General features: G+C 41.3%; 6 protein-coding genes across 10 annotated transcripts; 3 read left to right on the top strand and 3 right to left on the bottom strand.

Moving 5' to 3' along the window:
* Window positions 1-268: 268 nt before the first annotated feature.
* On the bottom strand, window positions 269-7158 carry rpap2 (RNA polymerase II associated protein 2). The gene is made up of 12 exons (XM_027032438.2): window positions 7088-7158; window positions 6877-6919; window positions 6593-6707; window positions 6373-6471; window positions 6131-6196; window positions 5958-6046; window positions 5837-5872; window positions 4757-5738; window positions 4362-4453; window positions 4006-4086; window positions 3371-3439; window positions 269-487 (listed from the first exon to the last, which is right to left on the bottom strand). Exons 1-12 carry the CDS (start codon window positions 7137-7139, stop codon window positions 319-321), a joined length of 1893 nt encoding a protein of 630 aa, XP_026888239.2. The 5' UTR covers window positions 7140-7158; the 3' UTR covers window positions 269-318.
* Window positions 7159-7190: 32 nt separating this feature from the next.
* glmna (glomulin, FKBP associated protein a) lies at window positions 7191-13239 on the top strand. 3 transcript variants are annotated; one of them, XM_027031763.2, is made up of 19 exons: window positions 7191-7240; window positions 7892-7969; window positions 8061-8186; window positions 8272-8385; window positions 8476-8584; window positions 8876-9125; window positions 9241-9340; window positions 9457-9638; window positions 9731-9784; window positions 9906-9936; window positions 10167-10256; window positions 10364-10405; window positions 10740-10813; window positions 11172-11256; window positions 11348-11457; window positions 11576-11639; window positions 11758-11881; window positions 12175-12251; window positions 12407-13239. In XM_027031763.2, exons 2-19 carry the CDS (start codon window positions 7931-7933, stop codon window positions 12494-12496), a joined length of 1761 nt encoding a protein of 586 aa, XP_026887564.1. In that variant the 5' UTR covers window positions 7191-7240; window positions 7892-7930; the 3' UTR covers window positions 12497-13239. The 3 variants fall into 3 exon arrangements, with proteins under 3 accessions (XP_026887564.1, XP_026887580.1, XP_026887572.1); XM_027031779.2 differs by having other exon boundaries at window positions 7221-7240; window positions 7895-7969; XM_027031771.2 differs by lacking the exon at window positions 7191-7240 and adding an exon at window positions 7247-7343.
* A 160-nt stretch (window positions 13240-13399) lies between these two features.
* cdc7 (cell division cycle 7 homolog (S. cerevisiae)) lies at window positions 13400-17038 on the bottom strand. The gene is made up of 12 exons (XM_027031791.2): window positions 16963-17038; window positions 16509-16663; window positions 16295-16381; window positions 15966-16101; window positions 15781-15874; window positions 15537-15679; window positions 15078-15315; window positions 14837-14929; window positions 14555-14739; window positions 14337-14419; window positions 14059-14208; window positions 13400-13971 (listed from the first exon to the last, which is right to left on the bottom strand). Exons 2-12 carry the CDS (start codon window positions 16603-16605, stop codon window positions 13622-13624), a joined length of 1656 nt encoding a protein of 551 aa, XP_026887592.2. The 5' UTR covers window positions 16606-16663; window positions 16963-17038; the 3' UTR covers window positions 13400-13621.
* A 174-nt stretch (window positions 17039-17212) lies between these two features.
* tceanc2 (transcription elongation factor A (SII) N-terminal and central domain containing 2) lies at window positions 17213-19554 on the top strand. 2 transcript variants are annotated; one of them, XM_027029952.2, is made up of 5 exons: window positions 17213-17364; window positions 17503-17641; window positions 18037-18178; window positions 18265-18461; window positions 18986-19554. In XM_027029952.2, the coding sequence occupies exons 2-5, from the start codon at window positions 17540-17542 to the stop codon at window positions 19178-19180; spliced, it is 636 nt and encodes a 211-aa protein (XP_026885753.1). In that variant the 5' UTR covers window positions 17213-17364; window positions 17503-17539; the 3' UTR covers window positions 19181-19554. The 2 variants fall into 2 exon arrangements, with proteins under 2 accessions (XP_026885753.1, XP_026885746.1); XM_027029945.2 differs by having other exon boundaries at window positions 17214-17641.
* cdcp2 (CUB domain containing protein 2) lies at window positions 19215-23229 on the bottom strand. 2 transcript variants are annotated; one of them, XM_027029875.2, is made up of 6 exons: window positions 22419-23229; window positions 21884-22231; window positions 21003-21344; window positions 20564-20917; window positions 20070-20248; window positions 19215-19889 (listed from the first exon to the last, which is right to left on the bottom strand). In XM_027029875.2, the coding sequence occupies exons 1-6, from the start codon at window positions 22483-22485 to the stop codon at window positions 19578-19580; spliced, it is 1602 nt and encodes a 533-aa protein (XP_026885676.2). In that variant the 5' UTR covers window positions 22486-23229; the 3' UTR covers window positions 19215-19577. The 2 variants fall into 2 exon arrangements, with proteins under 2 accessions (XP_026885676.2, XP_026885688.2); XM_027029887.2 differs by having other exon boundaries at window positions 21884-22129; window positions 22980-23229.
* Window positions 23230-23341: 112 nt separating this feature from the next.
* On the top strand, window positions 23342-27042 carry mrpl37 (mitochondrial ribosomal protein L37). Its single transcript, XM_027029899.2, has 7 exons — window positions 23342-23844; window positions 23938-24121; window positions 25216-25331; window positions 25753-25938; window positions 26203-26354; window positions 26584-26787; window positions 26885-27042. Exons 1-7 carry the CDS (start codon window positions 23469-23471, stop codon window positions 26960-26962), a joined length of 1296 nt encoding a protein of 431 aa, XP_026885700.2. The 5' UTR covers window positions 23342-23468; the 3' UTR covers window positions 26963-27042.
* Window positions 27043-27070: the final 28 nt, after the last annotated feature.

Raw genomic sequence — 27070 nt, 5'->3', positions numbered from 1 at the left:
CCTTTTTCAGATACAATAGACTATAATTTGTTTCTGCTAAGGGATCAATGAAATGCATAATAGGTCAACTTTCACGTAAGAAATTTTGTAAGATGTCAATTGTGATAAACAAGTTATCGTTCAATTCAGGCTGCAGATCATGTTTGAGTAAGTCAGGTAAGTTTTTGCATTTCACATGAACTGCATTCACTTTTCTTAAGGTGGAGTAATGACCAAAAACCCTGAAAGTCTTAACTTAAAAGGAAAGCAGTTAACAGATGATGCATGCTAAAGTTAAAAGTTTTTATTTAGATTTTTTTCCCCTCAAAATACAGCAATTTACATATCCAAGTGGGCAGAGGGTAATTGTCCGTTAGGCTTGAAAAGTAGTACTAAGTTTTGCAGATCCTGGTCTGTAAGTCCAAGTGCCTTCATGAGTGAAGACATGTATTCCACTGAAGAGGGCTTCGCCATGGACTCTCTCAGCAGTGGTGACACTTCTGTTAACCTGACCAACAGAAAAAGCACCATCAAACATTTAAAAGACGTGCATAAAGACAACGTGTCTTGCAGCAACAGTATGCCGATGATTTCTGGAGACAGCAGAAAAACTACGGAGCACGTTGCTGTATATTAATGGTTTCAATAAGTGATCTCAAAATTTGGCGACAAAGCATAACCTTTAAAGATAAACACTGATAGATTGTAGGATGAGAAAATGTCAATTTCTGTCTCAGTTTGGTAGCTAAATCTCATAGATCTGTTGTAGATTTCTCAACTAGTACAAGGAAGCCCCACTGAACTCCACCTGGGGAGTGGTGTGCCTCCATCCTCCGGTACGTGTTCAAAGAACTACACATGTAGTACTGTAAAGCACCTCAGCGTGCTTAGAGAAAAACGCTAAGCCTCCAGTTTGGTTAGACTCATGATCAGTCACCAACTGAGTGACACAGTGGCATTGAGGCAGGAGCTTGGCAGTGTCTTCTACATGTGAATGCAGCTAGTTGTGTTCAGGGGACACCTGGCCACATGTAGCACTGGGCACTTGTTTGGGTCTGCTAATGTGCTTGTCAACTACCAGTTAAAAACAAACATGTTCAATAGTTTTCTATGAACACACACAGCAAAGATTCAGCCAGGACTCAAAAAGGGAACACATCTCATCTGGACTGCAACAGAGAGTGCAAACAACAACACTGTCAAATCCAAAATTGCATAGTGCAAAAAAAAAAAAAAAGACAAAAGGTAGCTTGATTATTATCATTATTATTACAACATAGTAGATTTCTTCACTTTCATACCAAGTATAAGAGCTTTTGATAATATCAGCTCATGGCAGGACAACTGCAATATAACGGGTAGAAAAAAAAACCAGGAAGGAGACTGGCAGAATCAATGAGGTTCCAGGAGGTGCTAATTAGGCCATAAACAAGCAATAAACCTAAAACTGTTCACACCTTTCTAAATTCATTTAAAAATATGAGCCCTCTCTGAGCAAGACAAACTCCACCACTATAGAGACTAGTGAGATCAGCGCACCCACCCCACCCCCAGTCTGATAAAAATCACTGAGTTACAGACACTACTGCAGCACGCGTGCATGAAATCACCTCTCTACCCATCTCCCTCTCGACGTAAAGGGTGACACGACGTCTCGGTTTCCACCTGCTCTAGCGTTTCGGGAGCTCTATCCATTATTCAGCAAGCTCAGACAAAACAGCACAAACTAACTGCACGCCTGACATCAGGCAAAGAGAGGCCCACAACCAAATTATTAATGAACGGAAAAAAAGGCCATCTACAGCCATACAAAATGCGCTCGTCATATACACTGCATACTGCGACTTTAATCACTGTGTTTTTTCGCCACTCTACTGCAATGCATACATTTTTCTTAACAATGAAAATACAACAGGGCAGACTGATAATTACCTGTTATCCAGCAACACAAAATAAGTGTTGCAGCCTACACAGAAGGAAAACCACACAGACGTGATCATCATAATCTCATTGGGAAACATCGGAATGATCCAGGAACCATTTAGCATCTTTTCAATGAGCATTTTGTATCATTTTTAAAAAATAAATGGCCTCCTTCACAAGTAAGTGTATAAAGTGATCTGCTTGGACTTTGTCCACCACGCCAGTAAACAGCAAATCAGAGCCTTGTTTTTGAGCAGCTGTGCAGAGCATGTGGCCAGAGTGGCTGGAACAACTCTACAGGTGGGATGTTTCCCATGCCGCTGGCCCCCGGGGGCAGTCCGGGTAGACCGGGCAGTCGGGTGGTGGTAGCGGGGGGTTCTATTGACTCAGTCGGGGAGCAATACGGAACTGCGGGCAGGGCCCGCGGCCGCCGGAGCTCTGCACAGCCTTCATAAAACCTGGGGAAGTCGCATGCACCACCTGTTGCTGTGCAAACAGCACCCTGGAGCCACCTCTGACACACCCGAAAGCGCACGCACAAGCCACCTTCCCGTTGCTTTTTTTCTCTGATATATCGACAGTATGCCTTCAGAGATGGTTATGAGAAAGTCCCACTGTCCATCATAGACCTGATCACCAATGGATACAGGTCTATGAACAATAAGCAAGCAATTCAGTCAAGGTCAGTTCATATAAATGATCACCCATGGGTGATCCCTAATTAAGGTATCTGACAATGATATTAAAAACACTGAAAATGCACTACAGCTACAAAATTATAAATACTGAAGAGGTTTCAAAGGCTTGTATACATGTTATTATGTTTAAGAGTACTACAAGACAAGCTCCATGTTTCTCAATCTCCTTCCAATGTACACACATTACACATGCACTGCACCACACGCACACAAATCACTCTGGTGTAAATGGCTTTACTGAGTGGCTGTTCCTGCAGGGAAAACAATGCTCCCTGATTTCCTCAGCCAGGTTCCCTTAAAGCCCTGCACTCCAGCTGTCAGCCCATCCCGCACATACTTTTGCTGTCGGCACAGCAGGTCACTGAGCTGCAATAAACCTGCAATCAGTAGTCCGCTTCATATACAGCGAAAAACACCATCTCCAGGCCAACAATCAGAGCCCTTTCCACTCCCGAATGCCAACACAGGACAGGACTTTCCCATGTGAGATTATATATACTAGTGGCCATCGGTTGATAGGGAAATTTCGTTTACGCAGTACTCAAAACAGTTTTGCAAATGCTTCTACTTCTGATCCTTCTTGTCTCACCTGTTGCTTACTACAGAAAAAGAAATTATTTGATATCCATCATTTTCTATTAGACACAAAATGTGATTAGATAATCTCTCACTATCCTACACTAGGATATCCTAACACTATCCTATCAATATTAACTTAATTAGATCATAATTGGAATAATTCCTGAACACTGAGGAATAAAGAGACTTACACTGATAGAAGAACTACTACAATCAGGGTCCACTCAGGAGGTTTGTGAATAATGTTAACGCTGGTGAACCTGTTAAAACATAACAAGGTATGATCTCATTAATGAGAGGAATTCAAAAACCATCATTACAGCAGCGAGTCAAAATAAGCTCTATGAATTAGCTATAGGATGTGAGTCATTACAGTAAAAGCTATAGGACAGGCTGCTGGAGATCTCCGAAACTAGGAAATTTTAACACCTTTAATTGGTGTGGTGCCTTTGTGTGCCAGGTTCAGATTTAGTGGCCCTCAGCAACAGCAGTAGAATTCCTGGAAGCTGCTTCAATCTAAGCGTGAAGTGCCCCTTCGGAGCCCACGGTAAATCATCTACAAAGTGTAAGCCACAACTTCCTGTTGACACCACCTCTATGACCAATCACTATTCTAGGCCGTGTGAAGATTGAAATAATCTCACAGTTCAAGGTCCCTCTGATGGTTTTCATAGATGTGCATTCTATATATTCTTATTGTATAGTGGATGCATTGATAATCAACTGTATATCACAGCTTGCCATAAATGGAATTAAGGCTCTACTCAAAATAGTACAAATAAGTGAAAAAAAAAAAAATAAATAATAATATTACACAATGGCTCACCTAAAAGTCCTGACCAAGTTGTTGATGTCGTTGATAATCTCGCTCATAGTTAGATGCAGGGTCCCCACAATGCCACTTAAGCTGGAAAAGGAAATGAACATGCAGGACAACAATGGAAGCAACATTACCAAAATGCAATTGCTTTCCTTCACAAGTTCCTTCACAGTTTCACGCAAGTGCTTTCTATTATTATATTCTGTGAACATCACACTGTTAAACCATTTTAAGACACTGGTCTCAATTTAAACATTAAAAAAGGCACACAACACTCTCTTATAATATCTAGCCTGTGATAATATCTTTATGGCATGCACCAATACTGAAGGACATACAAAATAAAAACTTTGAATAGAGACCTTCTGGTGAGCTTTTCTACGACTATACGCTTCTGGATTACACGTTGTGCATGAGAATCCACCAGTGGGAGAGCAAGGCCCTTATCACCGTCCTGCAGAAGCATACAGTCAATCATAAAAGCCATTACAAATCGGTGCAACTTTGGAAAGGTTCAGATGAGATGGTGTCTCAAACACTTGTTTGCACTGCCCACAACAGGCCTCTGTATGTAAAAGCATGCTTCATTTGTATCTAATGGCGGGCGCCTTTATAGTGCATTATTATGCAAAAAGGACAACTTTATCCAAATCCAGATGAGAAGGACAATATGATGATTTGTTTTAGGTGAGCTCAAGGAAGCCCTGGGCGGGAGAGGTCCAGCCATGTGGCACATGAATGATGTGGAACTGCTCACCTCTGTGTCTTTATCCTCTTCCACAGCATCAGGTTCGACCTCCTCAGGTAGAGCACAGACTCCTTTGTAGAACTCTTGCACCCTGAGATTCAGAAGCTCCGCCTCTTCCTGCAGAGTGCTGTAATCGGGCGCTGTGGCATTGGGTCTGGCCCGACACCCCCCACACTGCTTAGGCTCAACCTTCCCCATCTCTTCCTCGACATCTTCCAAGTCATCTTCATCCAGCTCCTCCTCCTCCTCCTCATTGGGTGGTGTGGCCTCAGTCTGAGAGGTGTAGTCAGGTCCATAGAGGAACCTCATAGTCTCCTCAGTTCTCCATTCCTTCAGAGTGTACCGGAGGTATTTTAGCAGGTCTTGCTTGACTGATGGAGGTTCTGCTTTTGCTCTCGTGTGGTTCTTACAAAGGCTTCTGAGCTGAGCCGCTCCTCTCCTACTCATGCCCACCTGGCAGATGTTTAGGCCAGAGTCAGGAGTGTTTCTGGCATCTGTGTTCACATCACTAAGTTTTTGAAGTGCACCAGTAACAGGGACCTGTGGTGTGACCGCTGAGGTACAGCTGTCTGACAGCGCACACTGGTCTAAAAGCTCCCTAGCTTGCTCTACGACACATTCCTTTGGTGTGACTTTACTCTGCAGGGCTGAATAGATGCATGAGTCACCGTGTGGTGTTGAGTAGGACTGTGATGGCCCGCCACTTTCTTTCTCTGGTCGTAGACATGAGGCCTGGGCATCCTTCATGTCACCTTGGTGTGACTGGTCCTTCTCACTCCTGCCATGGCGCTTGGGCAGTTCTCCCCAGTGTACCCGGTTCTGCGCCCGCTGCCCAGCTAGCACACTGGACACAAAGTCCTGCTCCTCATCACTGCTGCTGCTCTCACTGGCCAAATCCCCGAGATGAATGACCGGTTCTGTAACAGGATTCTCGACTTCTCCTGCGCTTACCGCTCTGTCTGTCAGCTGCACCTCCTGCCCCGAGCTCCCTCTGAGCATGGGGGAACAGGGCAAGGGACTATGAGCGCACTACAACCTATCTTTGAGTTAATTTTCTGGGAATATATAAAGAAAATGGTGCAAACATACCCATCTTCCTTCCTCATGAGTTTGACATCAGCAGGTCTATTTATAAAACAAAACACACATCATTGTTCATAGTGGCAACAAACTCTTATAATAATGAATAAGAATGATGTCATCATACTACCTCTCCTCTTTTCTCAGCCACAGTGGCGATTTTGATATCTGGACTTCAAAGAATTTTGAGGCTTTATAGCAGGAATTGCTACAAAAACACTGAAACAGACACAAAAATACTATTTTAAAAAAGGAACAAGAAGAGTCATCAACCACAAATCTTCTCTCTGCACACTTTGATACCTTACGTTCGGTGATATCATACACCTTATTTGTCCTCGTGGAAATTTTATACTGTTGAGTAGGAACCTGCAATATTGAACACACATTCATTATATTAATGAGACTATAACGAGTAACAATCACACAATACAGTAGCCATATGACCACAATCAAATAAAAAACTCTCATCCATCACCACACATATAGTGACTTAATAGGTGCTTCTGCAATTTCATAGAACTGCTAGTTAAAAAGGTTCCTACTTCGGTCAGTTTGTTGGGGCATATAGGATAGCCACAGAGTTTAACAATGGAGCGTTCTTCCACCGCATCTCTATAGCTAGCTGGAGTGATCAGTCGTGCCTGAAGCAGATGATGCACAAAATTTTCTTAGTCAGCAAGGAAGAGGGAACACCATAAAGTACAACTGCTCTGTTCGCTTTAGTGCGACCCTTATTATAAGTCAATTATCTGGCGCGCTCACGCAGTCAATAAGAAAATCCTCCGTCACATTACTGTCAAGCAACCGTTCCACAACATGAAGAGCCCTCCGCTCTAATTCGACTTTCTCCCTCAGGGTCTCGTTCAAAGCCTCTCTCCTGTGAAAAAGGTTGCACGCTGTGAGGGGATAACTTGCAACAGGATACCTTAAATTTTTTTACATACAGACAACACATAAGTTATACGACAAGGAGATCTCTAATAAGGTAACTAGCTATCTTCGGGTTAATAACATTACTAGCTGCAAAGATTACTGCCATACCTTACCTCTTAGCATCCTCTACGGCTGACCTCGCCTGATATTTTCCACCTGTAGGTTAATACACATAAAACTAGACTTAAAGGAAATTAGATATATAATAAAAAGCAATATATATGATAGCTACATAACGTTAGCGAGACAGCTTGCTGCACATTGCCTAGTACAAATGGGTCAAACAGCCAGATATTTAAAAATAATTACGTTCCTTTAAACTACCTTTTTTCTTGGCTTTAGATGAGCGGGTCAGTCTCATTTCCCCTGCTTCCATGCTTTCTTCTATCAAAACAATCTGGTGGGTTGTTTCCGCTTTCGTCACTACGCTACGGCAAGAGCAAAGTGGCATGTTTGGTCCAAAACGAAGGGAAAGAGGTGTGTAACTAACTCACAAGCCGTAATATTGCTCTGGCTTTTCCGCTTTTCAGTAGCTTTCACTAAAATTGCGTTCGTCTGCATTACATTTGTAATCATGTAGGTTAGTGTTATAGAGAAATCTTTCATGAAAGGATTGCTATTTTTATGTACACCATGTGTTTATCAAGTTGTTAGCTAGCAAAGCTGGCTAGCTATGTAGATTAATAGTGCTAGCTATGTTAGCAGCCTTAGATGAAAAATAAAAATTTATATCGGTTAATTTTTAAATCTGCAGTAGACTATTAAATATTTTTTGACGTTACATACATTCATAAAGGTAACCTTCGAGTTTAGCTTAATTGCATGAAACTATATTATGTATTTGACATAGGGCGTTCAGTTACTTCAAAATTATGTTCCGAAATGATGCTTACAGTTCATGTTTTATTTCTGTACCCATAATTAAGCGATGTTGTGGATATAGACATTTCAATAAGACCGACATCTTAAACTTTGTCACGTAAACGCCACGTAAAGTGATATGTTCATTTCACATACAATGCTGCAGCGGATTACATTTCAGACAAAGCCAGTCGCGGAGCACATTTAAAATTATTTTAGGATGATACTCCGCATCAAATGATAATTTTGTTAATTCTCATCACTCAGTAGGCAGCCTGCGTTAAAGAAGCCAAGAATGCATTAAGAATGGCATTAGAGCAGTTCAGTGATGTCGTCCAGAGATGTGTAAGTTAGAGGATATATTTAAACTAGATTGAAATTTGGCATCTCCGACTCATTTTTGTATTAACGATCTCTCTCGTTTTTCTCTCTTTAGCAAGCCATTCAGGATGGAAACTTCTCATCAGCTGACTTTGACTTGTTTCAGACTGTAGGGCAAACCTGTATAGAACAAGGCGACAGTGCACAAGTTCTGAGTATTGTCATTGATGAGAAAAATAAGGTAAAAATATGTTAAATATGCTCAATGTTTGACATGATCATGGAGGCCAGATTCAGAAAACAGTCTTTTTCTGTTTTCACTAAAGAATATTGTTAGATGCATGGGATGGAACCTGTTAGAGCCTCTGGTGAAGGTCCTCCTGAAGAAGGAAGACAAGAATCTCCCTCACTGTCATGCCATCCTCACGCATTTATTGGAGGTTTGCTCTGCCACCTTCTCAACTGTGACGAATTGATTGGCTGTCTTTTCTCCTCCACGATGAGCACCCTGTGATGTATTTCTATGTCAGGTCTGTAGTCCTAAAGAGCTCCTGGTTGGCCTACTGGAGCAGATTGAACAACTAGATTCAGGTGTCATTGCTGAGACCATCATCCTTCTACTCAAGCCCTTGCAGACAGGTGAACATACTGTGGTCTGTCATTTCTAGTGTCTTCAGTTCCTATATCCACCTGTAATCCAGTGTCCAGGGCTCTTTGCAGTGAAACAGCCATCTTAATCTGCTAAATTCATCAAAGTGATTACTGACAATGTCATACATATGATTATTTGCTACAATGGTTTAAAAAAAGGCCTCTGGAGCGTACATATACAAATTATTCACCTGAGGTGAACCATTGCTTAATCATTGATCCTGACCAGTAACCTAAAAGAGGTCATAATTTCGTGTCCCTTGCTGTGCCACCCTGTAGTGCTGCTGAAGCTGGGCAGGAAGAAAGCCTCCTCGGTGGGCATGGCCCTGTCCACCCTCCTCAGCCAGATGGTCAGGCTTCCTGTGCCCCTGAGCAAAGAGCAGGAGGAGGACGACGTGTTCGGTTTGTGCCGCTGCTGCGTGGAGCTGCTGGGCTTTGTTAGTCCCTTCGTAGAGGAGATCAAGGCAGATGCCAGGGACAGTCATGGCATGTCCAGGGAGAACGAACTTAGGGTGGAGATACTGAAATTGTAGGTGTCTGACACAAAGGTGGATCAGATTGCGATAAGAGAAAAACTAAGACCTCATATAGCAATCTTATACATGTGTTTACGGAATTGTAGGAATGGTTTTGTTCTTTTGCAGCTGTATGAAGAGTTTATGTGAGCCGCTTTTGGAGGTGCAGCTCAAAGATGCAGACACGTTGGAGAAGTCTCCTCTCAGGGATTTTGCCACAGGGATCCTGGTAAAAAAAAAACAAAAAAAACCCCAGATATTCTTGCTTTGGGCTTATTTCTAGACGTTGTGCTCAGCAATCATATGAGCCACCATCCCGTTGAGATGTCATGCCTCTTTCTCTAGGTCATTCTGAACAGTATCGGCGAGTCCCTCCCTAATTTGCTGGGCCACAGCATTTTGCGGAAAAGAGAGGTGCCTGGCTTTCTTGAGGAAGAAGTTAGGTATCCTAAAGAATCTTTGGCCAGCATGGCCCATCTACTTTTTGTGCAGCACATTGCCATGGACATCTTCCCTGCAGTTCTGAGGTAAAGAGTTACAAAATGACACCCAGGAGATAATTGTAGGATGTTCAGTTGCCTCATTTGAATTTCATAGCACTGTATGTACTTTTTTTCAGCCCAGTTTTTGTCATGCAGTGCAACATGGAATACATAGAGGTTTTGCTAAGCAGGTGCGTATTTCATTCCTATAATACCTACATCTAATCATAATCATCTTTTATTTTTATTGGAGATTATTTGTTGTATTTAATTTTTTCTTGCTTGACACTAAATTTGGTTTCACTATAACAGCACTGAAGAATCACGGTTGCAGAAAGGACTGGTAAGAAGAATAACTGCAAAATATACTAGATACATTAAGATATTTACATTTATGGCATTTAGCTGAGGCTTTTATCCAAAGCGACTTAGAAATATAACTGAGTACAACTTGAGCAATTGATGGTTAAGGGCCTTGCTCAGGGTTCTGTTTAAATAGAATTCATTATAAATTTTGTTGTAGTATTGAATAATTTACAAATTATTTGGAATGAGGAAAATTTGTCTACACAGGAACTGTATGAGAAGACTCTGGTGAGACTTGAGAACAGCAGTCTACCGGTAGACCTCTTGGATTTAAAAACATTTTTTAGTGTTCCACAGGTAATGAAGGCACCATGTTAAATAAGTCTCTGACATATTTTGTCCTTCTTTTTGTGATGTATCATATGTAATTTGTTTTCCTTTACTGTGTTTGCATCTCTTTTCAGCATGTCATAAAAGTGATGACATTATCTCCAGTTCAGAATCTGGTAAATCAAACATTTTTACAATAACTGTAATATCAAACCATATACCTTTTTTGGTAATAGTTTGTTTGAAGTTTTCTACTTAATGATTGAAATATTTATGAAGTCATACAGCAATTACCTACATAAACTACTGGTAGATCTTATATAAACATTTAAAAATGCTTGTGTCAACAGTTGCAGATGTAACACTGTAACATGTTGATTACATTGTCTACAGTTGCCAGCATAAGCCCCCACAAATGCCTTTATGGTTTATAAACAAGTTATACATGTGTTATAAATGTATTATAAATGAATGCATCATAAATGGTGTGTGGTCTGTATTTATTCACAGAGGACTAAAGGATTATCAGTATTCCAGCTGAGCATTGACAAACTGAATACAGAGGCTAAGTACAAGTTTTTCAGGTGAGTAGGTCTGGCAAAGTGTATAGATGCCCACTTTTATAGATTAGAACTACCACACATTTTAACTGAATTCTAATATTGGGCAGTGGTAGCTCAGTGGTTAAGGTACTTGACTTGTAATTGGAAGGTGGCTGGTTCAAGCTCCACCACTGCCAAGTTGCTACTGTTGGGCCCCTGAACAAGGCCCTTAACTCTCGAATGCTCAAATTGTACTCAGTCATAATTGTAAGTCTCTTTGGATAAACGCGTCAACTAAATGCCATCAATGTAAATATTGCAGTGAAAGAATTCTGATACAATTCCATTAATTTCAGCAGAATGTCAGGTGCAGAATTAACACACTATTTCCTCATTTCAGATGCATGCTCAAAACAAGTGGCCATGCTGGAGTGGAGGGATACATTATTAAAAACATCAAAAACCAGACTGACTTTGCCTTGAAGGTATATTTAGAGAGATGATGGCATTAATTTATCTACCAATTTTGGAGTGACATGTTCAGCGTGGACATTGTTTCTGTGTTGTTCTCCCTAGCCAGGTAATGGGAATGAGTGGTTCCTTGGTAAACATCTACTTCCTTTGCTGCAGCAAGTCCTGTGTCTTCCTCAAGGACCAGAAACTGACCTGCTACACAATTTAGATAGGTGACACTCCCAAAAAAAATCCATCTGCTAAAGTGGATTCATCCACATTTAGCCTTTTTCTTATTTCTGAGAAAGAGAAAAGAATCTTGAATTAATTTTTTTTTTTTTGCCAATGTAGGATCATGGAATCGCTGAACCTCCTTCGCTACCTACTGATCAGAGACAAAGAATGGGAGAATGAGGTGAGGCCTCTTTACAGCAGCACTCCAAAGCTGTTCTGAACAAAAATATGTAATGCACAGAAATACACTACATTTCCCAGATTGCCAGTGGTCTTGATAGTTTGACCCACCTCCTCAGACAGGGATATGGACTGAGCTGTACAAGATAGAGGATAATTACCTGAAGCCACTACGGACAGCCTTGAACATGTCCAGAGCACATTATGAGGCAGAGCTGAAGAGGAATAAGGAGAATACAACAGGTGAGAGGTTTCAATGTCAGTTGACAGAGCTTGAATCAAAGTTTAACAGCATATGCAGAGAGCATTTTGTGTATTTGTGTGAAAGTTGTTTTACTATTTTAAGTGCACATGATCCACATAGATGCTTTAAAAAACAAGTTAAAAAACCCCTAAAATAATTGAATATCACCAATTTTCACCCCCCCCCCCCAAAAAAACCCCATATACCCTGCACAAGTTTTGAGCTATAGATATTTTTATTGTTTCAAAATCACTATTTGTCATGATGTTTGTCATCTGTGTACTTTTTGCAGGATCTAAATCACCAGTCTGTACAGTTTCATTAGGCAGTGAGAAAATACCCCATATGACTCCTGAAATGCAAACCCAGGTAAAGGTTTGCTTTGTGTATTCTTATAGGCCCACATTACCATTTCACCCTTGGTCGGCTGAAAGAAGCTTTTCGTCCAGCGTATTTCATTTTCACTATACTAAAGCAGTAAGCCACACTACATATGACGTAATGCAACACATTTTCCCTTCCAGGTCTTGCAGTCTGCCCTATTCACGTTTGATTTGATCGAGAGCGTCCTGGCGAGAATCGAGGAGATTGCTGAGGCCAAAGGCAGGCTATAGGCATGGGGTCAGATCTTGAAGCAAGAGCCCAGCAAGCCCTCCACTTAAATGTTTCCTCTTCTGGAAAAAGCTGTTTGTCAACAAACCTCTGACAATATAATGTAAAGACATCCAACAAAGATTAAAACATAAGATCTTGATTTTTATCTACTCTGGTCTAGTTGTCTGTAGTTTGCCATGACATGCCTCTCCTTCCCATCAGAAGCATTTGTAGTAGATGTTGTATAGTATGTATATAAAATCAACAAACCACTTTTACTGTATTAAGAATTTTCCATAGATAGTCAACTGCATTGTCATAATTGTCACAATCTTTCAAGTCTAATCTCTTATCTACTGTATATGGTAATTACCTTGACAAATAATTGACACATTTCTTGTGGATTTGAACAGAAAACCCTCATCTCCAAACACATAACCTAAGGACAGTTGTTCAGTTCCTTCAGTAAATATTTATGCAAGACAAGTATTTTTGTAGAACACATGAGCATTTGTAAATTAAAGTTGTAAATATCTATAATTCATTCTTGCAGAGATGGAACTGAAATTAGGCATCAAGGAGAACAAGATTAAAAAGTAAACCTCAAGGCATAAAAAAGTCATGCTTTCACGAACCCCACCAGTGTGGGATGACTCTGGTGACAAATACGTTGGTGCTTAAAAATTAATTCAAGAACATGTTTGTGAAAGTCAACATGTAAATATTTGCATTGAGGCATTTAATAAAAATCCTATTTTACAAAGCCAGGCTCCAAATGATTTTAATTTCACTAGATTCTCATCCTTATTCTAGAGAATAAGGCAAAACAGATGTCCCTAAGAAATGTTTATTTAAATTTGTCACAGTTCACTTAGTGGTACTCTAGGCAATGTTATGTATCAAATACCTCAGTAAAACCCAGATTGAGTACTTTTGCTTTATTTGTGAAACTTGACAAAAAAAAAAAAAAATTTAAATACAAAATATTACATAACTAATGCACTTCATATGTACCATTTTATATATAGAGCAAAACTTGAAATAGCAAACCCAATGAGTTTTGGACTTAAAAAGAAGTGGTTGAAGGGGAGTAAATATTTGTGGATTCTGATTCTGTCCTTTGGACAGACATTTGTCAATACTATTCACTTATCACTGATGTCTTTAAAGACTGGATGCCGCAGAGCCATAGCAGCAGTTATCCTTGTTGCTGGGTTCAGGTCTAGAAGTTTGTCCAACAGGTCATACATATCATCAGGAACACTGTCCCATCCCCCATCCCGTGACCATCCTGTGCTTTTGATACTGTCAGTGTGAGACTGGCTGCTCTGTGTCTCAGAGTCAGTGAGGTCCTGTCTTGTATCTGCAGGATGCCGGGAGGCTTGGAATTCAGTTGGCAGTGAGTCTTCTTCACAGGGGTGAACACCCCTGAGGGTCTCACAGAGAATCCTCAAGTCAAGCTGAGGGAGCTCACGGCTACACACCACAGCCTTGCCTGTATTGCCATAACACTGAAATCAACTTAAGAGGGAAACCATCAAAACAGACAGCCAGTATTAACTGTTGGAAAATGGATACATACCGAACTTTTTCGCAGCCTGCATCATTTCTTTAGAACCACGAATGGTCATGATTTGAGTTAAGGCCACTAGGTCGTCACTGGCTTTGAAGAACGGATACCTGCTACTCAGAAGAGAGAGCAGAATGACACCGGCTGACCACATGTCAATTGCTGTGGGGAAGGAACAAAACCCAAAAACGTTACTGCTGAGGTAAATACATTTCTGCAACTCATATCAATACCTAGCTCTCATGTTATATATTATGACAAATGACATGGTACCATGGATGACATCATACCTGTTCCTTGATTAGGGCACTTGGTCAGAACTTCTGGAGCCCTGAAGCCTGGAGTGCCAGCTCTTGGAGCCACCTGCTGTTTCCTATAAAACATACATACTAGAGTCAAGTTCCATAGTACTGTTAATTATCAATCTAATGTAGAATTCCTGTTAAATACAAACCACAGTACTAGTGAAACAAATTAACCGTAAGGATAGTATTCTGCATGGTCTTACCTGGACAGGCAAATGTTACAGATGCGGTCAGTCATGTAGCAATTGCATGTCAGAGGTGGGTTAAGTGCCACATCTTTTGGCTTCTGGCTGGTCGCTGGGCCTCTTGTGGAGAGAACACGGCGTTTACTGGAAGCAAGCTTGCGTGCAGTGATCTCAACTGCCTTTGATGGTTTTACCAGGTGTCCCTGAAATTGAAACATGTTTGAATGTGAAGCATTATGTAAAGCATTTTAAATGGTATCAGATTAAAATGAGTAAACCTTGAGTAAAAAAAATCCTAACCTCGATTTTATCTGTGAGATTATTATGGTTTATGCTGTTGAGGTTTCTCTCCCCAAATACAGAACGAGATGCCTTACAAAGTCCCATCAATTCCTAACAAAAACAAACAAAAACGTCTCAAAATCAAACCAATAGTCAGCAAAAACTGGCGAGACTGCCCCAAAATAGACAAACGGAAACGTGATCAAGTGTTCCTCCACACCAACACCCGGCCCCAATAGATCTGAATATGTGCAGACACCTTGCCGTGCTTCATGCATGTGGACGGGCATGGCTTTTTTGCTGAAGCTTTTGTGGATGAATGGCCTACAGGACTCCTCTTGTTGGGTGGTAAGGGTACTAGTGCCTGTTTCCCCAGTGTGTCCTCACATTTGCCTGCAGACCCATCACCTCTCTGAGTCTTAGCTTTCAGCACCTTTAGCAACTGTATCTGAGTGTCAGGAGTGCCCTGCGCAAGCCCAAAATCCACCAGTGCATACCTGGGCAGAAGGAAAGGAATTGGGTTACCTTTGTTGTTTAATGTTAAGGTGAATGTAATACTAGAACAATATGACCAACTCTTGTATATAATATTTTCATATATTGATTAGATTGTACAATTCTATTATAGATTAGTATTTGTGTGAGACACTAAATATTAGTAGATATCTGTTTGTTGACATGCAACTGTGATAACTGTGGCACTGTATCAGACACATACTTCTTTTCCCGCCTGTTGTACAGAAAATTTGTTGGCTTTATGTCACGGTGGATAATTCCAAACTTGTGTATATGCTTCAAGGCTTTGAGTAAATGATAAATGTACTGTCGCACTTCCTCATAACTCAGTGTGCCAACAATATCCTAGAGAAAATTAGATCTTGGATTACATGCAATCACATGTACAAAGAGAAGGCAAGCAATTACAGGGATTAAAGTTATAGGGAGAATTCTGCACTACTTACCACAAAGGCTTGGTGCTCTACATAGGGCATAACAATCACCACATGGTGGTCCTTCCTAAAGCAGTAAGTGACTCCCATCACATTTTCTTTACCACTGCAGGATAGACAGCAACATTAAGCCACTTTTAATTATATTTCTTTCTTTTTTTTTTTTACTAGAGCCTGCTACCGTGTGAAGTACTCACCCAGCAACAGTTAGACACTGCAATTCTGCAGCTATGCGCACCGGGTGGCTTGTGGGAATAAGATGTTTAAGGGCAAACTTCTCTCTCTTACCACTGGTTATCTGTGCCTCTCCAAGGTAGACTGAACTGAAAGTTCCTGAATGTGTAACGGATAAAGTAGTACACATGGCATGCCCATACAGATCGAGGCAAACGTTCCCAACTTATAAGAATGATTAACAATACAACATTAATATACTCAATAATAATAAATTTGAGAATGCTCCCAGTGAGCCAAAACGAATTCATTATTATATATTTCAGCGAGAAAACAGAATTATGTTCCAAACCTTCTCCAATTTTGTCAGTAATTCTGAAAACTCGCGACAGCTGTGGCACAACTTCATACAGGTATTCAATGTCCATTTCAACATCCCCTGGACGAAACAGCACGAGTAAATGTTTAACGGTAGAGCAACCACCTATAAAACTAACATTGAACAACAGTCTCCCAGTTATTATATAACCATAAATAAGTAGAAAACGCAGCCGCCATAGACTTACGGGGAATTTTACGTTTAACTTTACTGTGGTCTTTTATTTGTTTGCCAGATTGAAGACCTTTTGTACTGCTCGTTTGAGTCGACGGTGCCGCTTCCATTCCGCTTTAACGTTAGGCGATGTCCTTGGAGTATCCCGCCTGAAAACGTGGTAATTTGCTAAATAAATAAAACAAACAAATGTTTTGAAAAATTAGCGCGAGCTGAGTCATTAAATAGGAAAAGACAAAAGAAGAAAAGTCGAAATAGCTACACAGCTAATGCATTTGCTAGCCATATTAACCTAGCTAGCCAATAGTTTACTAGTTGGCTAACGCTAGCGGTTAGATAACTACAGGTACCTTGCTAACTAGCTAACTTTCAAAATTCGCCGAAACTACACAGCTAACAAAACGTACTCCTATTATTTAGTTGCATTACTTGTAAAAGCAATTATCAAAGATACCAATGGCACTTACGTTTATAAAAGACACTTCTGTGAGGATAGTTTGTATAAAAACTCGCGCTTAAACTGAGGTCTTGGTCACGTGAGGGATATTCGGACAAATAATGCAAATTTTCAAATGAAGAGTGTTTTGTTTATTGCAGTTAAAACTGTGTCTGTATCATCTATTTAGCTTATATTTCTAATTTATTTTAATATATTGTGGGTATTTTTGGTAGAATGTGTGTATGACAATCACGTTAGACAACTGAGCAGTTTTTATAGCAAGAAACTTTTATTACATTTCCGCTAATTGCAGCCAAGTTAGTTACTAATCTGGGTAGAGGTAAACATGGTCATCTTATACCCAGCTCTTTAAATCCAAGTAAAGTTGTCCAACGAAAAACCCACGGTTACGGTTATAAAGTTTTCCAGTGTGAGTTTAGAAATACATTTTATGTGAAATAATACTAGTATTTTATATTTTAATGTAAGTTTGCTAGCTAGCTAGCTAATGCAGCTAACCTAGTTTAACTGGTTGCATGCTCATCCTTTCTAACATTCTAACTGCTAGCTAGCTACAAGGGAGTAGACGATAAAGACAAAACAAAATGGACAAATTTGTCCTGCGTGTTCCAAAGGAAGATCATGCAAAACAGGGACCAAAGCGTCGAGAGAGAATATACCGTCAGGCAACACTGGAGTCTTTAAAGGTAAGCTCTGTAGCTATTTGCTAACTAGCTATTTCGAGGTTGTAACCGATTATTATTAGTTGCAAAATATTTATTTTTTACATTTTTTATTTTACACATTCACACACCTGATCAGAAGCGGCGGCCAATTTGCACACAGCGTACTCTCCATCAGAAACCACACACAACCAGGACAATTTAGAGTATCCAATCAACCTAACCTCCGTGTTTTTGGACTATGCGACTAACCAGACATCCCGGAGGAAACACACAGACATAGGGAGAACATGGAAACTTCACCCAGATAGGGACTCAAGCCCAAGAGGCCAAGGCAAACGTGCTAACCACCATGACACCATCACTAACCTACAGTTCCCTTGCTTCGGCATTGTGTGAACTGTTTTGTGTCTTCTCAGAGAGTGGTCGTGATCGAGGACATTGAAAGGTTCAAGTCCATTCTTGAATTGCCTGGGCAGCTCAAGGAGAACATGTTAATGGCACTGAGAGAGCTTGATAAGAAAGTACCTTCGCAGGAAGTACTAAAGTCGACCAAAATTGGTAAGAACAAACCAGTGTATAATGCACACAGAATATACATTAATCGATTCAAAACACCATTTTAAAAAGTACTGTTACTCTTTTAGGTCACACAGTTAACAAACTGCGCAAAGAGCATCCAGATACTGAAGTGCAGTCTTTAGCACGGAAGGTCTACACACACTGGAGAACATTCATAGAGGAGAATGCGAACAAACCATCCATAGAGGTTCACTGTGATAAGCAGACTGAAGGACTCAGGAGCAATGCAGTAAAACTCATCTCTGACAGCATTGGTTTGGAGGTACTTTTTACAGCATGTCTAAAATTAATATGCATGTCGTGTGTAACAGTGCAGTTATCTAAGCTTTGCAGAACATGTTATTAGCTCTTAGATTTTTATTTCAGCTTGATTTCAACTAATATACCTGAATAGTATTTGTTTTGGGTCTGAGATTTGGTGTAAAATCTCCTATGCCTGCCACATACTATAGAATTAAAGGCGATTATGATTTTATAATTGAAAACATCAACATGCATTATCATTTGTTAACATTCATTAACATTAGTTCCTGGAACTTATGCAGTATATAAAAAGGTCTTTTGTTAATATTTTTTCTACCAAAAAAGGAACTCTGGATAATTTGTCTTCGGAGCAAAGTGAAATGGTAAAAGTGTGGCATATTGAAACAGGTTATGTGAGATGTTAAACCGCACAAAATAACCTGTGAGTTTCCACAGTGAATAGAAACGGCCTATAAATCTGACTAAATGGTGAACAAAAGTCATGGAATCATGGAAATCATTTTTTTCTCCTTGCTTCTCCAGGCTAATCATGGACTGGTTGAAAACATAGAAAGAGAGGTGTTTCACCAGAGCACTCGGCTTGTTAGTGGAGCATACAGAAGGACTGTGAGAGCTATTGTCTTTGCTCTCAAACACAAGCCTGATGTGAGAGCACAAGTTAAAGATGGTAAAATGCCTGTGAATATATTTGTGAGCAGTCACAAAAAGAAGCAGTAAGATTGTGACAGAACAAACTGGAAACCTCAAAAAGTAGATTTTAACATTCATTGGTGCATGATGAATATGGAATTCAACAGAATAATTTGTTTGCCTTCACTTTTTATACAAAAATTTTTACAAATACTTTTTAGCAGTAACTTCTTAATAATGACTCTGCACATATAATGCATCAAATGGACCATTTGATTGTCTTTATAGGGCTGGATTTTGATGGTGTCCATATTATTGCACACTATGACCTCTAGCTTCCCAATCTGTATACAAAAAAAAAAAGAACATATTGAAATCTACTGTAATAATACAACATGCATTCTTTTGGTTCCATCTGCTGTTCATAAAAGACTTAAAAAATAAAAATGTAGAAGTTGTAAGCCAGTAGTTGAATGTCCAGTCTCTAAAGAAGAAGCAGCCACACAATGGCGATTAGCATGAGAATAACAGCCAGCACACACACACTGATAAAGACGATGTCGCTGGTCTCATGAGGCTCGGCCTCCACGCTCTCTGCGTTCCCCTGACTACTGGCCACCTCCGCAAGGCGAGCGGCTTCGTTCATGCGGATGCGCTCCTCCACTGAGATGATGTTGATCATGGCCACCTTCCTTTGGGCATCACACTGCACCTCATATTCCTGAATATGCTCCTGTTTTCCGTCGGAGAAGTCAATGTAGAGAGTGTTCACCAGCATTGTGATGTTGTGCCGTTTCTGCAGAAAGTGCAAAAGGAGGTTTATGTAGAAATGAGAAGGCCCTGTATAGTTCCAGTGCACTACAACAGCTTAGACTCCCAGAAATCTTTAAAAACAAACAAACAAAAAACCACTGACTGCAGGAAGTGCTTTGTGCATATTGCAGAAAATCTACAATCACTTGCCAGGAACTGATACCTGACCAGCTGTTCCACAGTTGACGAAGCGGGCCAGAATCTTGTAGGTTGTTGCTGTCATCTGGGATGAGCAGGATGGATTTCCCAGATACACACTTTCACGATCCAGCTGGGGCAAAGACTGCTGGGATATCTGAATTTGAAACTCCGTTCTAGTGCAGGTTACATTGACTGGGACAACTGGGACACAAAACATAAGAGCACTGTGATAATAGAATAAGGTACATAAATGCTGCTTCCTGACTGAAATGAGAAAATGTAATTACTTGCCATTTTAAGCTATTCATTGCACTAGCCAGAAATGTAAAAAACAGATACCATAGGGGTTTGATTGAATATTTAAAGCTCAGAAAGAACTGGCTCATACTGATGAAGCCCGCCATCCACTCAACACTATCTTAGAGGAAGTATGGTGACCTATGTGCGATCACCTCCTGTCCAACACAATCATATTCTCCAAGATGCCTGAAAGGTTATGTGTTGCAGACATCCCACCTCCTGTGTAAGAAGCGATGAAACCCATAAAAGCTGAGTTCCGATCAGTCCTAAGGACGACTAGTAGCTTATTTGTCTTCGAAGTCAAAAAAGGAGGCTGTTGCGTTCCACACCAGCATCCCAGCAAAGGGTCTGTCTCGCTGTCTCCATCGTAGACAGCTACTGAGTCATAATCGCACATATTGGTCAGGCTGTTCTGGTCTTCCAGCTCTATGATGGGGAAAAAGAGCTTGATTCTGTACCCAGGCGCCAGTGCGATGGTCCAGTGACAGTTGATGTTGTTGGGGTAGATGTTTGGATAATTAGGGCTGGTGAAGTTCCGACTGATAGCTTTAAGCACTTGCTGACACTCACCTTACAAAAACAAAGAAAATCTATTTTTCCAAAATTGTAACAAGTGTTCGTGTTTAAAGATCTTTTGGGCGGCGTATGATCTCACCTGAGTAGTAGTAGGCTTTAAATCCTCTCCCTCCAATGTTGAAGTCAGACTTAAAAACAACTAGTAACTGATTTGACGTGGTTACTGTGTTGGGAGGCCGGGCGTTGCCACAGTAATTCCCAAGGTGACGGTGTTTAACAGTGGGCCCGTCGAAGAGAGCAATGTAGTCAAAATTGCATCCTTCATTGTTCTCCAACTGGAAGTCCAGGAAGACCAGGCTGACCACACTGCGGTTGGACACATGCACTGTCCATGAACAGTCAGCATTGTTGCTGTACTCAAGTGGGTAGCCTGGGCTAGATATTACCCCCGAGAGGCCTGTCAACACGCCACCACACGTGTCTGCCCGAGAGAAAAGAGGAAAACGTATCAGTAAGTTTTAACCATCACTGTTCCAATCAGACCTCCTCTCCATCAGGGGTAAAAAATAAACAAACAAAAACAGCCGGCAAAAGAGGTGCATGAGATATAAACTAATCATCTACAATCACATTGCACTGGCGCAATTTAACATCCGTTTGCTGGGTCAGAAACCTGCAGCATCTTCTGGCACTTTTTGATTTGGACTGGCTTTAGTTATATGTTCTCAGACCCAGAAACCCTGGTGCGCATAATGTAGATAGCAATTTTTATCATTAGAGGAGCAAAATGTCCCTTACTTTTTGTGAATTCTACTCATGGATTTCTGCCTGTGTACATTCTTGGCCATTGCTCCATATGCTGACAGTTTGGTTTATGGTTTTTGAAGCGCGTGACATGTTCTGTGTACTTGTGTGTGTTTGCTTACTTGTGCCACCTCTACCCTACTGGTCAAAAGAAAAAAATCCTCTCCCTCCAATGTTTTAAAGAAGAGGTCCTCTTAAAGAAGAACAAAACATCACCTTTCCTGTATCCCACAGAGAACCCCGTATGGGCCACATGGCGGTCGGAATGGAAGATAATGGACATGATGTTCCAGGAGGAGCTGAACTGAGGCGGGGCTGTGTCTCCGCAGAACTTCCCCAGCAGGTTGCCCTCACCCTCAGAGATGCCGTTGTAGATTTTGATGTAGTCATACGCGCAGTTTGCATGGTACTCCAGCTCAAAGTGGTGGAACGTCAACAGCACAGAGGACCCCTCGGAGACCACTATCAGCCAGACACATTCGACATTATATGGGTACAGTCCTGGGAAATTAGGGCTTGATATGTTGCCACTGGTTGCAGAGAGGATTCCTCCACATTTAACACCTAAATGAAAATTCAGGTAAGGGACACATGGATAATAGTTCTCAACAGATAATTTATTTTTAATCTGTTCTAAAGCAAAGAGACACTCTCAAGGGAATTGTGACATTCATCTACAGTAAACATACCTGTGATGCACAAATATTTTAGTGGCTTTTCTTTATCCACTTTTTACAAAAAAAAGTCTTACCTTTCCTGGATGCAACCTTGCCAAAAACACACAACAGATTAAGGCAAATAGCAATCCTTAAGCCCATGTTGTGACAATCGTTTCAATCTATGTCAGACTTCATGCACCGCGGACAAGGCGCAAGTGAGAAAGAACAGGAATTATGTCAAAGCTGTGAAAGGAAGCTCGAGGTAACGGCAGACGTAACACAAAACTTAGAGCTCCATTCGCAGGATGAATGTGGAATCTAATAGGGGGCCTTCACCTTCTAATTAAAATTTTAAGGAGCGCTATCAAATACACAAGGTTGGCTTGTCATGTCACTGTTTCGAGAATCGACATGAAATGTTAATGCCCGTGCCATACACATGCCGCCCTTTTAGGGAACTGACAGGAGTAAACTAAAGAAACATGCGGATAACAAGAAGAACATGGCTGAGCCTTCTTCAGTTATTATCGCTGTTTACTCGACCAACAATGTCAAAATTTGGCGCTCTTGTGTGGACTCAGGCACATGCTATAAAAAGCACTGATGTAAATCATTGTCGCTGTATTCGAGTGGGTATCTGAGCCGGAAATTACTTCAAAGAGGAGTCCTGTCACGATGTCACCACGAATTCTGCCACAGCAGCAGCGATGAGGTATCGGTCACCATTGACACAGAGGAGTGTGATACCATGCTCTTAATTTGGATTTCAACGATTGTTTGTCTTTGTTATTTCAATGCACAGTTAGGTAAATCAAATATTACCTATCCTGCGTCTTATGGACTATTAGTGCAAATCAATTAAAAAATTTAAAACAGTGGCGCTCAAAGCATACGTTGTGGTAACTGCATTATTCATAACCTGTTCTAACCAGAAGATGGCAGTAAAAAGCAAGCTAGTTAACGTATTTGAACCTATAGTCTTAGAAGAAGAAGTGTTTCTACCCACATGTCTTTGCGTACCAATATGGCTGCCTCCTAAAGGAAAATGATTGAACTGTCACGGCGAGCTCTGCACAATATAGTATGCTCTTTATAAATATACAGTCTCAGCCTTTCGAAATTTGTGGCATATGATTTGAAAGATGTTTAACGCATCACTGCATAGTTTAGGGGTTTCTGGTTCAATGATTCCAAAGCAATGTTCATCGAAAGACGTTAGGTTTGTCCTCTGTCTGCTGCGAGAGAACGCACATCGTTCCTTGTCTACAAGTTCTTGCTTATCTGGAAAAAATCTTCCAAGGAAAAAGCCCCGAGAGCTACCTGAGATCTCCGGACTGGAACGGATTACTTATGCCGAACGAATGCACTACGTTCCCGGCTTGGCAAAGCCGAAGTTCCCCGTTTGGGAGCGAGGATGGAACGACCCCAGACAGTATCGCATGCCGAAACAAGAAGAGATGCCTCTGTACAAAGAAAAGCCATGCTATATATTTAATCAGAGGACAAACGTGCTGGAAGGTACCTAGCTAGTTATTTTAGGTCGAATTGATCGGTAAATGGGTGAGTCTGTAAAGAATGACAATAAATACCGTTATTGGTGTCTCTCTTCAGGTGTGAGACAAGCTTTGTGGCTTACAAAGTCCAAAATCATTCAGGGGTTTCCTGCTCAGCTCCTGTCATTGGTGGAGGACCCAGTAAATCAGATAGAGAATCAGGATGAGAGAGTCCAGAATACCATCAGCAACGCCAGATTCTGGGACACGACAGAAAATCGGCCTCGCCGAGAGCGTTTCTGGTGCGTACCCTACCTGTTGATGCTTATCTGTCCCCAGCCATGTATTCAGCATATTAACACACTACTCTCTCTAGGGTCAAAATAATTCTATTGCAGTACACACATTTGCCCTGCAGCTCAAGTTGAAGTTCTTACTACTTGTCAGGACTGGTGGGAAGAACCAAGTAGAATTTGCATGCAAGTCCTAATAAATAGGATTATTGGAGCAGCAGAGTGAATCCAGAGATTGTTTCACCCTAAAATGATCAAGATGTCAAAGTCTTATATTTAATGTGAAGGATTTTAGAAACTCAGTGATTTGATTCTAGATTTTAGTAATTCACAACTGCATAGATTAGCTTTCATCTTTAATCGGCAGAGCTAGTGATTCAGTGATGTTTCTCTAAAGTTTGTCATATGTTATAAAAGGACTTTGACAATGTTACATCAGTGCATGTAATATGTAATGCATTTAAATTTGTTTTTTTTTTTGTCGTCTCTTTGTCACAAGAGAGGACCACCCCTTCAGTCCTATATTGTCCCACACAGCCCACTGTCCCCTTGCCCAGTGCTTCATAATTGGCTCACCACCTTGAGCATGGAGAGTGGCATTTGGCCTGGCGCTGCTGTGACAGGGTGTTGAATCTAATGACCATCATTAAACCTAGAGCAGTCTGCCTGATGGGCAGGGGGCCATACCGAAAAGCCTTTATTAATTAATCCTGCCCCTGGGAGGCCTGCCATTCATGGGATCCTCTTCGCCAAGGCTTTGATAGGCCTCACCCCTCCCCCGCCTCACTGGAGAACTGCCCTTTGGAGGCCTTTTGATCTTCCCGCCTCGACTGTCTCGTACCGGTTTCTCTCTGAGCTGTGGCCCTGTGCGACACCGAACCCATAAAGGCCAGGTCTTGAGCCGAAAACCAGCTGTCATTTCCCTAGGGACTTCGTTAAGTGCAAAATGCACAAAGTACAAAATAAAGCCGCTTTCACTCTGAGCATCCTGTGTCGGACAGGCAAATGGTCTGCTTCAAGAGGCAAAGAGAAGCATTGCTTGTAATGCCTGCACTAGGGCCTTTGACCGGTCTCTGATCCAGGTCTCCATGGTTCCTCTGCAGCCCCACTCTCATGCACAACCTGCTCCACCTGTGCGGAGGTCTGCAAGTCACTCATCCCGCCCTGGCCAAGAGGATGCTGGCAGACAAATACAGCCTCTCAGCCAGCTGGACCAGAGGTGGGTGGGTCTATGCTACGGGATGGGAGACATCATTTTGCTTTTGTTCTAAACTACATACACATTTGTTGTGCAGGGCATGGCATAAAGAACTCTTTATTGATTAATGGTCCAATACCGAATGTTTCCTTTATTGTAACTAGCCATGGGATGTCTGTTACCAATCTTGGCATAATAATAATAATAATAATAATAATAATAATAATAGTGATCCATTTTATTTGCATGTTACTTTTTAAAAACTTAAGGACAAATTATTGGTTAAGAGCAAGAGAAACACCAGACAGCACACCAGCAAAACAAAGTTGATGACACACACCAAATTATGATGACTTGATATAAAGAGGATAATTTCACTAAAAATCAGTTTGATATTATTGACTAGCCCCAATGAAGTGACCATCTGTCTGCTTTGTCTAAGGTGAGGATCTGTTCCAGGTCCGAGGCCAGAATGGCCTCTTGCTGAGCAGCACCACCCCACTTGCAGTGCTGGCCGGAGAGGAGGAGGTCCAGGCCACAGCTGACCATGTTTTGGAGACCTTCTACCCCATCTCCCCGACCATTGACCTGCAGTACACCCATGTCTACCAGCAGGAGAACTACACTGGCAAGTGGTCCTGTGTTTCCCTGACCTCTGCAGTGTCAAACACCATTCATAAAAAAAACAAAAAAAAAAAAACACAGCACTGCATATAGTCAGTTAAATCAAAAATATATAATATAATATGGGAATATAATATAGTAACACTGTATACAGAGCAGTTCTCATTTAAAACAGTAAAATTAGTTGTTCTCACAAGCTTGAAAGATCAAAATGGTTTCATGCACCGCAAGTGAAAGCCCCATGCATATTTTTTGTGCGTTTGTGTAGGGTTCAGAGAGGACTACCCTTTCCCTCATGCACATACCATTTTCATGATGGAGACTGGGAACACCCCTAAGCTTTACCCCCAGCAGCTCCGGGCCAAGATGATCATGTTTTCCTTCGGGAACGCACTGGCTCGTGCTCGTTCCCTGTATGGAGTAAGAGCTTCTACCTCATGAAAGGATAGATGCTCCTGTAGCATAGCATGTTTATGGCATCGCGTGGACCATTAAGACTGAACTTGAATATGCTAATCTTGCTTGCAACATAAAGTGATTAAGTAAAAGTGATTTACATCTGCAGAGTGCTCCAATATCTTTCATGTATTTTAAGTATCTTTAAGTGACCCAAAGCAGTTCTGAATACTACCCTGTTTGCTTCATGCAGAATGAGCCCAAGGTTTTGGAGAGACCCATTGTGGTGCAGAGCATTGCTACCAATGGCCGCCTCTTCCAGTTTGTGGTTTTCCAGCTCAACACCACAGCCCTCGAGTCAGACAGCGGCGTGAAGAACCTAGTCTGGGTGGACGCTGACCAGGCGCTGTACGAGTTTGCCAAGGTCTGCCCCCTGATCAAGAAGAAGGTGGTGCAGGTAAATACTTAAGTACATTCAGTTCTCTTGCATTCTAACTTAGCATGTGTGACTGGGTGTGGGAGTAAGCTGACCATATTGTCCCCTTGGTTCTCAGGTTCCTGCTGGTTTGTCAGGATATCAGCCTGACACCTTCAGCAAATTCCTGGCACTGTACCTCAACGGAGCTGCATGATTGTCCAAAAACCAAGAACAGCTTTGCCAGACTTATAATTTTAATATTTTACGAGGAAAAATAAACCCTAAAACCCTCAACCCGTATGTGCCATTTCTGCAGTCACGT

The sequence above is a fragment of the Electrophorus electricus genome, chromosome 7 (assembly GCF_013358815.1).
Source record: "Electrophorus electricus isolate fEleEle1 chromosome 7, fEleEle1.pri, whole genome shotgun sequence".
Classification (NCBI taxonomy): domain Eukaryota; kingdom Metazoa; phylum Chordata; class Actinopteri; order Gymnotiformes; family Gymnotidae; genus Electrophorus; species Electrophorus electricus.
The sequence above is the reverse complement of the archived record's forward strand: the minus strand, read 5'-3'. Positions and strand labels throughout refer to the sequence as shown.

Bases quoted from the DNA above. Each gene is read 5' to 3' on its own strand.
- glmna (XM_027031763.2), top strand. From the start codon at position 7,931: ATGGCATTAGAGCAGTTCAGTGATGTCGTCCAGAGATGT. The intron at 10,406-10,739 runs GTAAATCAAACA...ATTTATTCACAG, and splicing joins TATCTCCAGTTCAGAATCTG to AGGACTAAAGGATTATCAGT. The intron at 10,814-11,171 runs GTGAGTAGGTCT...TCCTCATTTCAG, and splicing joins GCTAAGTACAAGTTTTTCAG to ATGCATGCTCAAAACAAGTG.
- mrpl37 (XM_027029899.2), top strand. From the start codon at position 23,469: ATGTTTAACGCATCACTGCATAGTTTAGGGGTTTCTGGTTCAATGATT. The intron at 25,332-25,752 runs GTGGGTGGGTCT...GCTTTGTCTAAG, and splicing joins CTCAGCCAGCTGGACCAGAG to GTGAGGATCTGTTCCAGGTC. The intron at 26,788-26,884 runs GTAAATACTTAA...CTTGGTTCTCAG, and splicing joins TCAAGAAGAAGGTGGTGCAG to GTTCCTGCTGGTTTGTCAGG.
- cdcp2 (XM_027029875.2), bottom strand. From the start codon at position 22,485: ATGGGCTTAAGGATTGCTATTTGCCTTAATCTGTTGTGTGTTTTTGGC. The intron at 22,232-22,418 runs GTAAGACTTTTT...ATTTTCATTTAG, and splicing joins CAAGGTTGCATCCAGGAAAG to GTGTTAAATGTGGAGGAATC. The intron at 21,345-21,883 runs GTGATGTTTTGT...TCTCTCGGGCAG, and splicing joins CTCTGTGGGATACAGGAAAG to ACACGTGTGGTGGCGTGTTG.
- rpap2 (XM_027032438.2), bottom strand. From the start codon at position 7,139: ATGGAAGCAGGGGAAATGAGACTGACCCGCTCATCTAAAGCCAAGAAA. The intron at 5,873-5,957 runs GTAGTATGATGA...TTTTATAAATAG, and splicing joins TGGCTGAGAAAAGAGGAGAG to ACCTGCTGATGTCAAACTCA. The intron at 488-3,370 runs GTAAGTCTCTTT...TCTGTTGGTCAG, and splicing joins GTAGTAGTTCTTCTATCAGT to GTTAACAGAAGTGTCACCAC.
- tceanc2 (XM_027029952.2), top strand. From the start codon at position 17,540: ATGGACAAATTTGTCCTGCGTGTTCCAAAGGAAGATCATGCAAAACAG. The intron at 18,179-18,264 runs GTAAGAACAAAC...TTACTCTTTTAG, and splicing joins ACTAAAGTCGACCAAAATTG to GTCACACAGTTAACAAACTG. The intron at 18,462-18,985 runs GTACTTTTTACA...TTGCTTCTCCAG, and splicing joins CTGACAGCATTGGTTTGGAG to GCTAATCATGGACTGGTTGA.
- cdc7 (XM_027031791.2), bottom strand. From the start codon at position 16,605: ATGGAAGCGGCACCGTCGACTCAAACGAGCAGTACAAAAGGTCTTCAA. The intron at 14,420-14,554 runs GTAAGACCATGC...TATGTTTTATAG, and splicing joins TGTAACATTTGCCTGTCCAG to GAAACAGCAGGTGGCTCCAA. The intron at 14,209-14,336 runs GTATGATGTCAT...CCTTCCCCACAG, and splicing joins GTGCCCTAATCAAGGAACAG to CAATTGACATGTGGTCAGCC.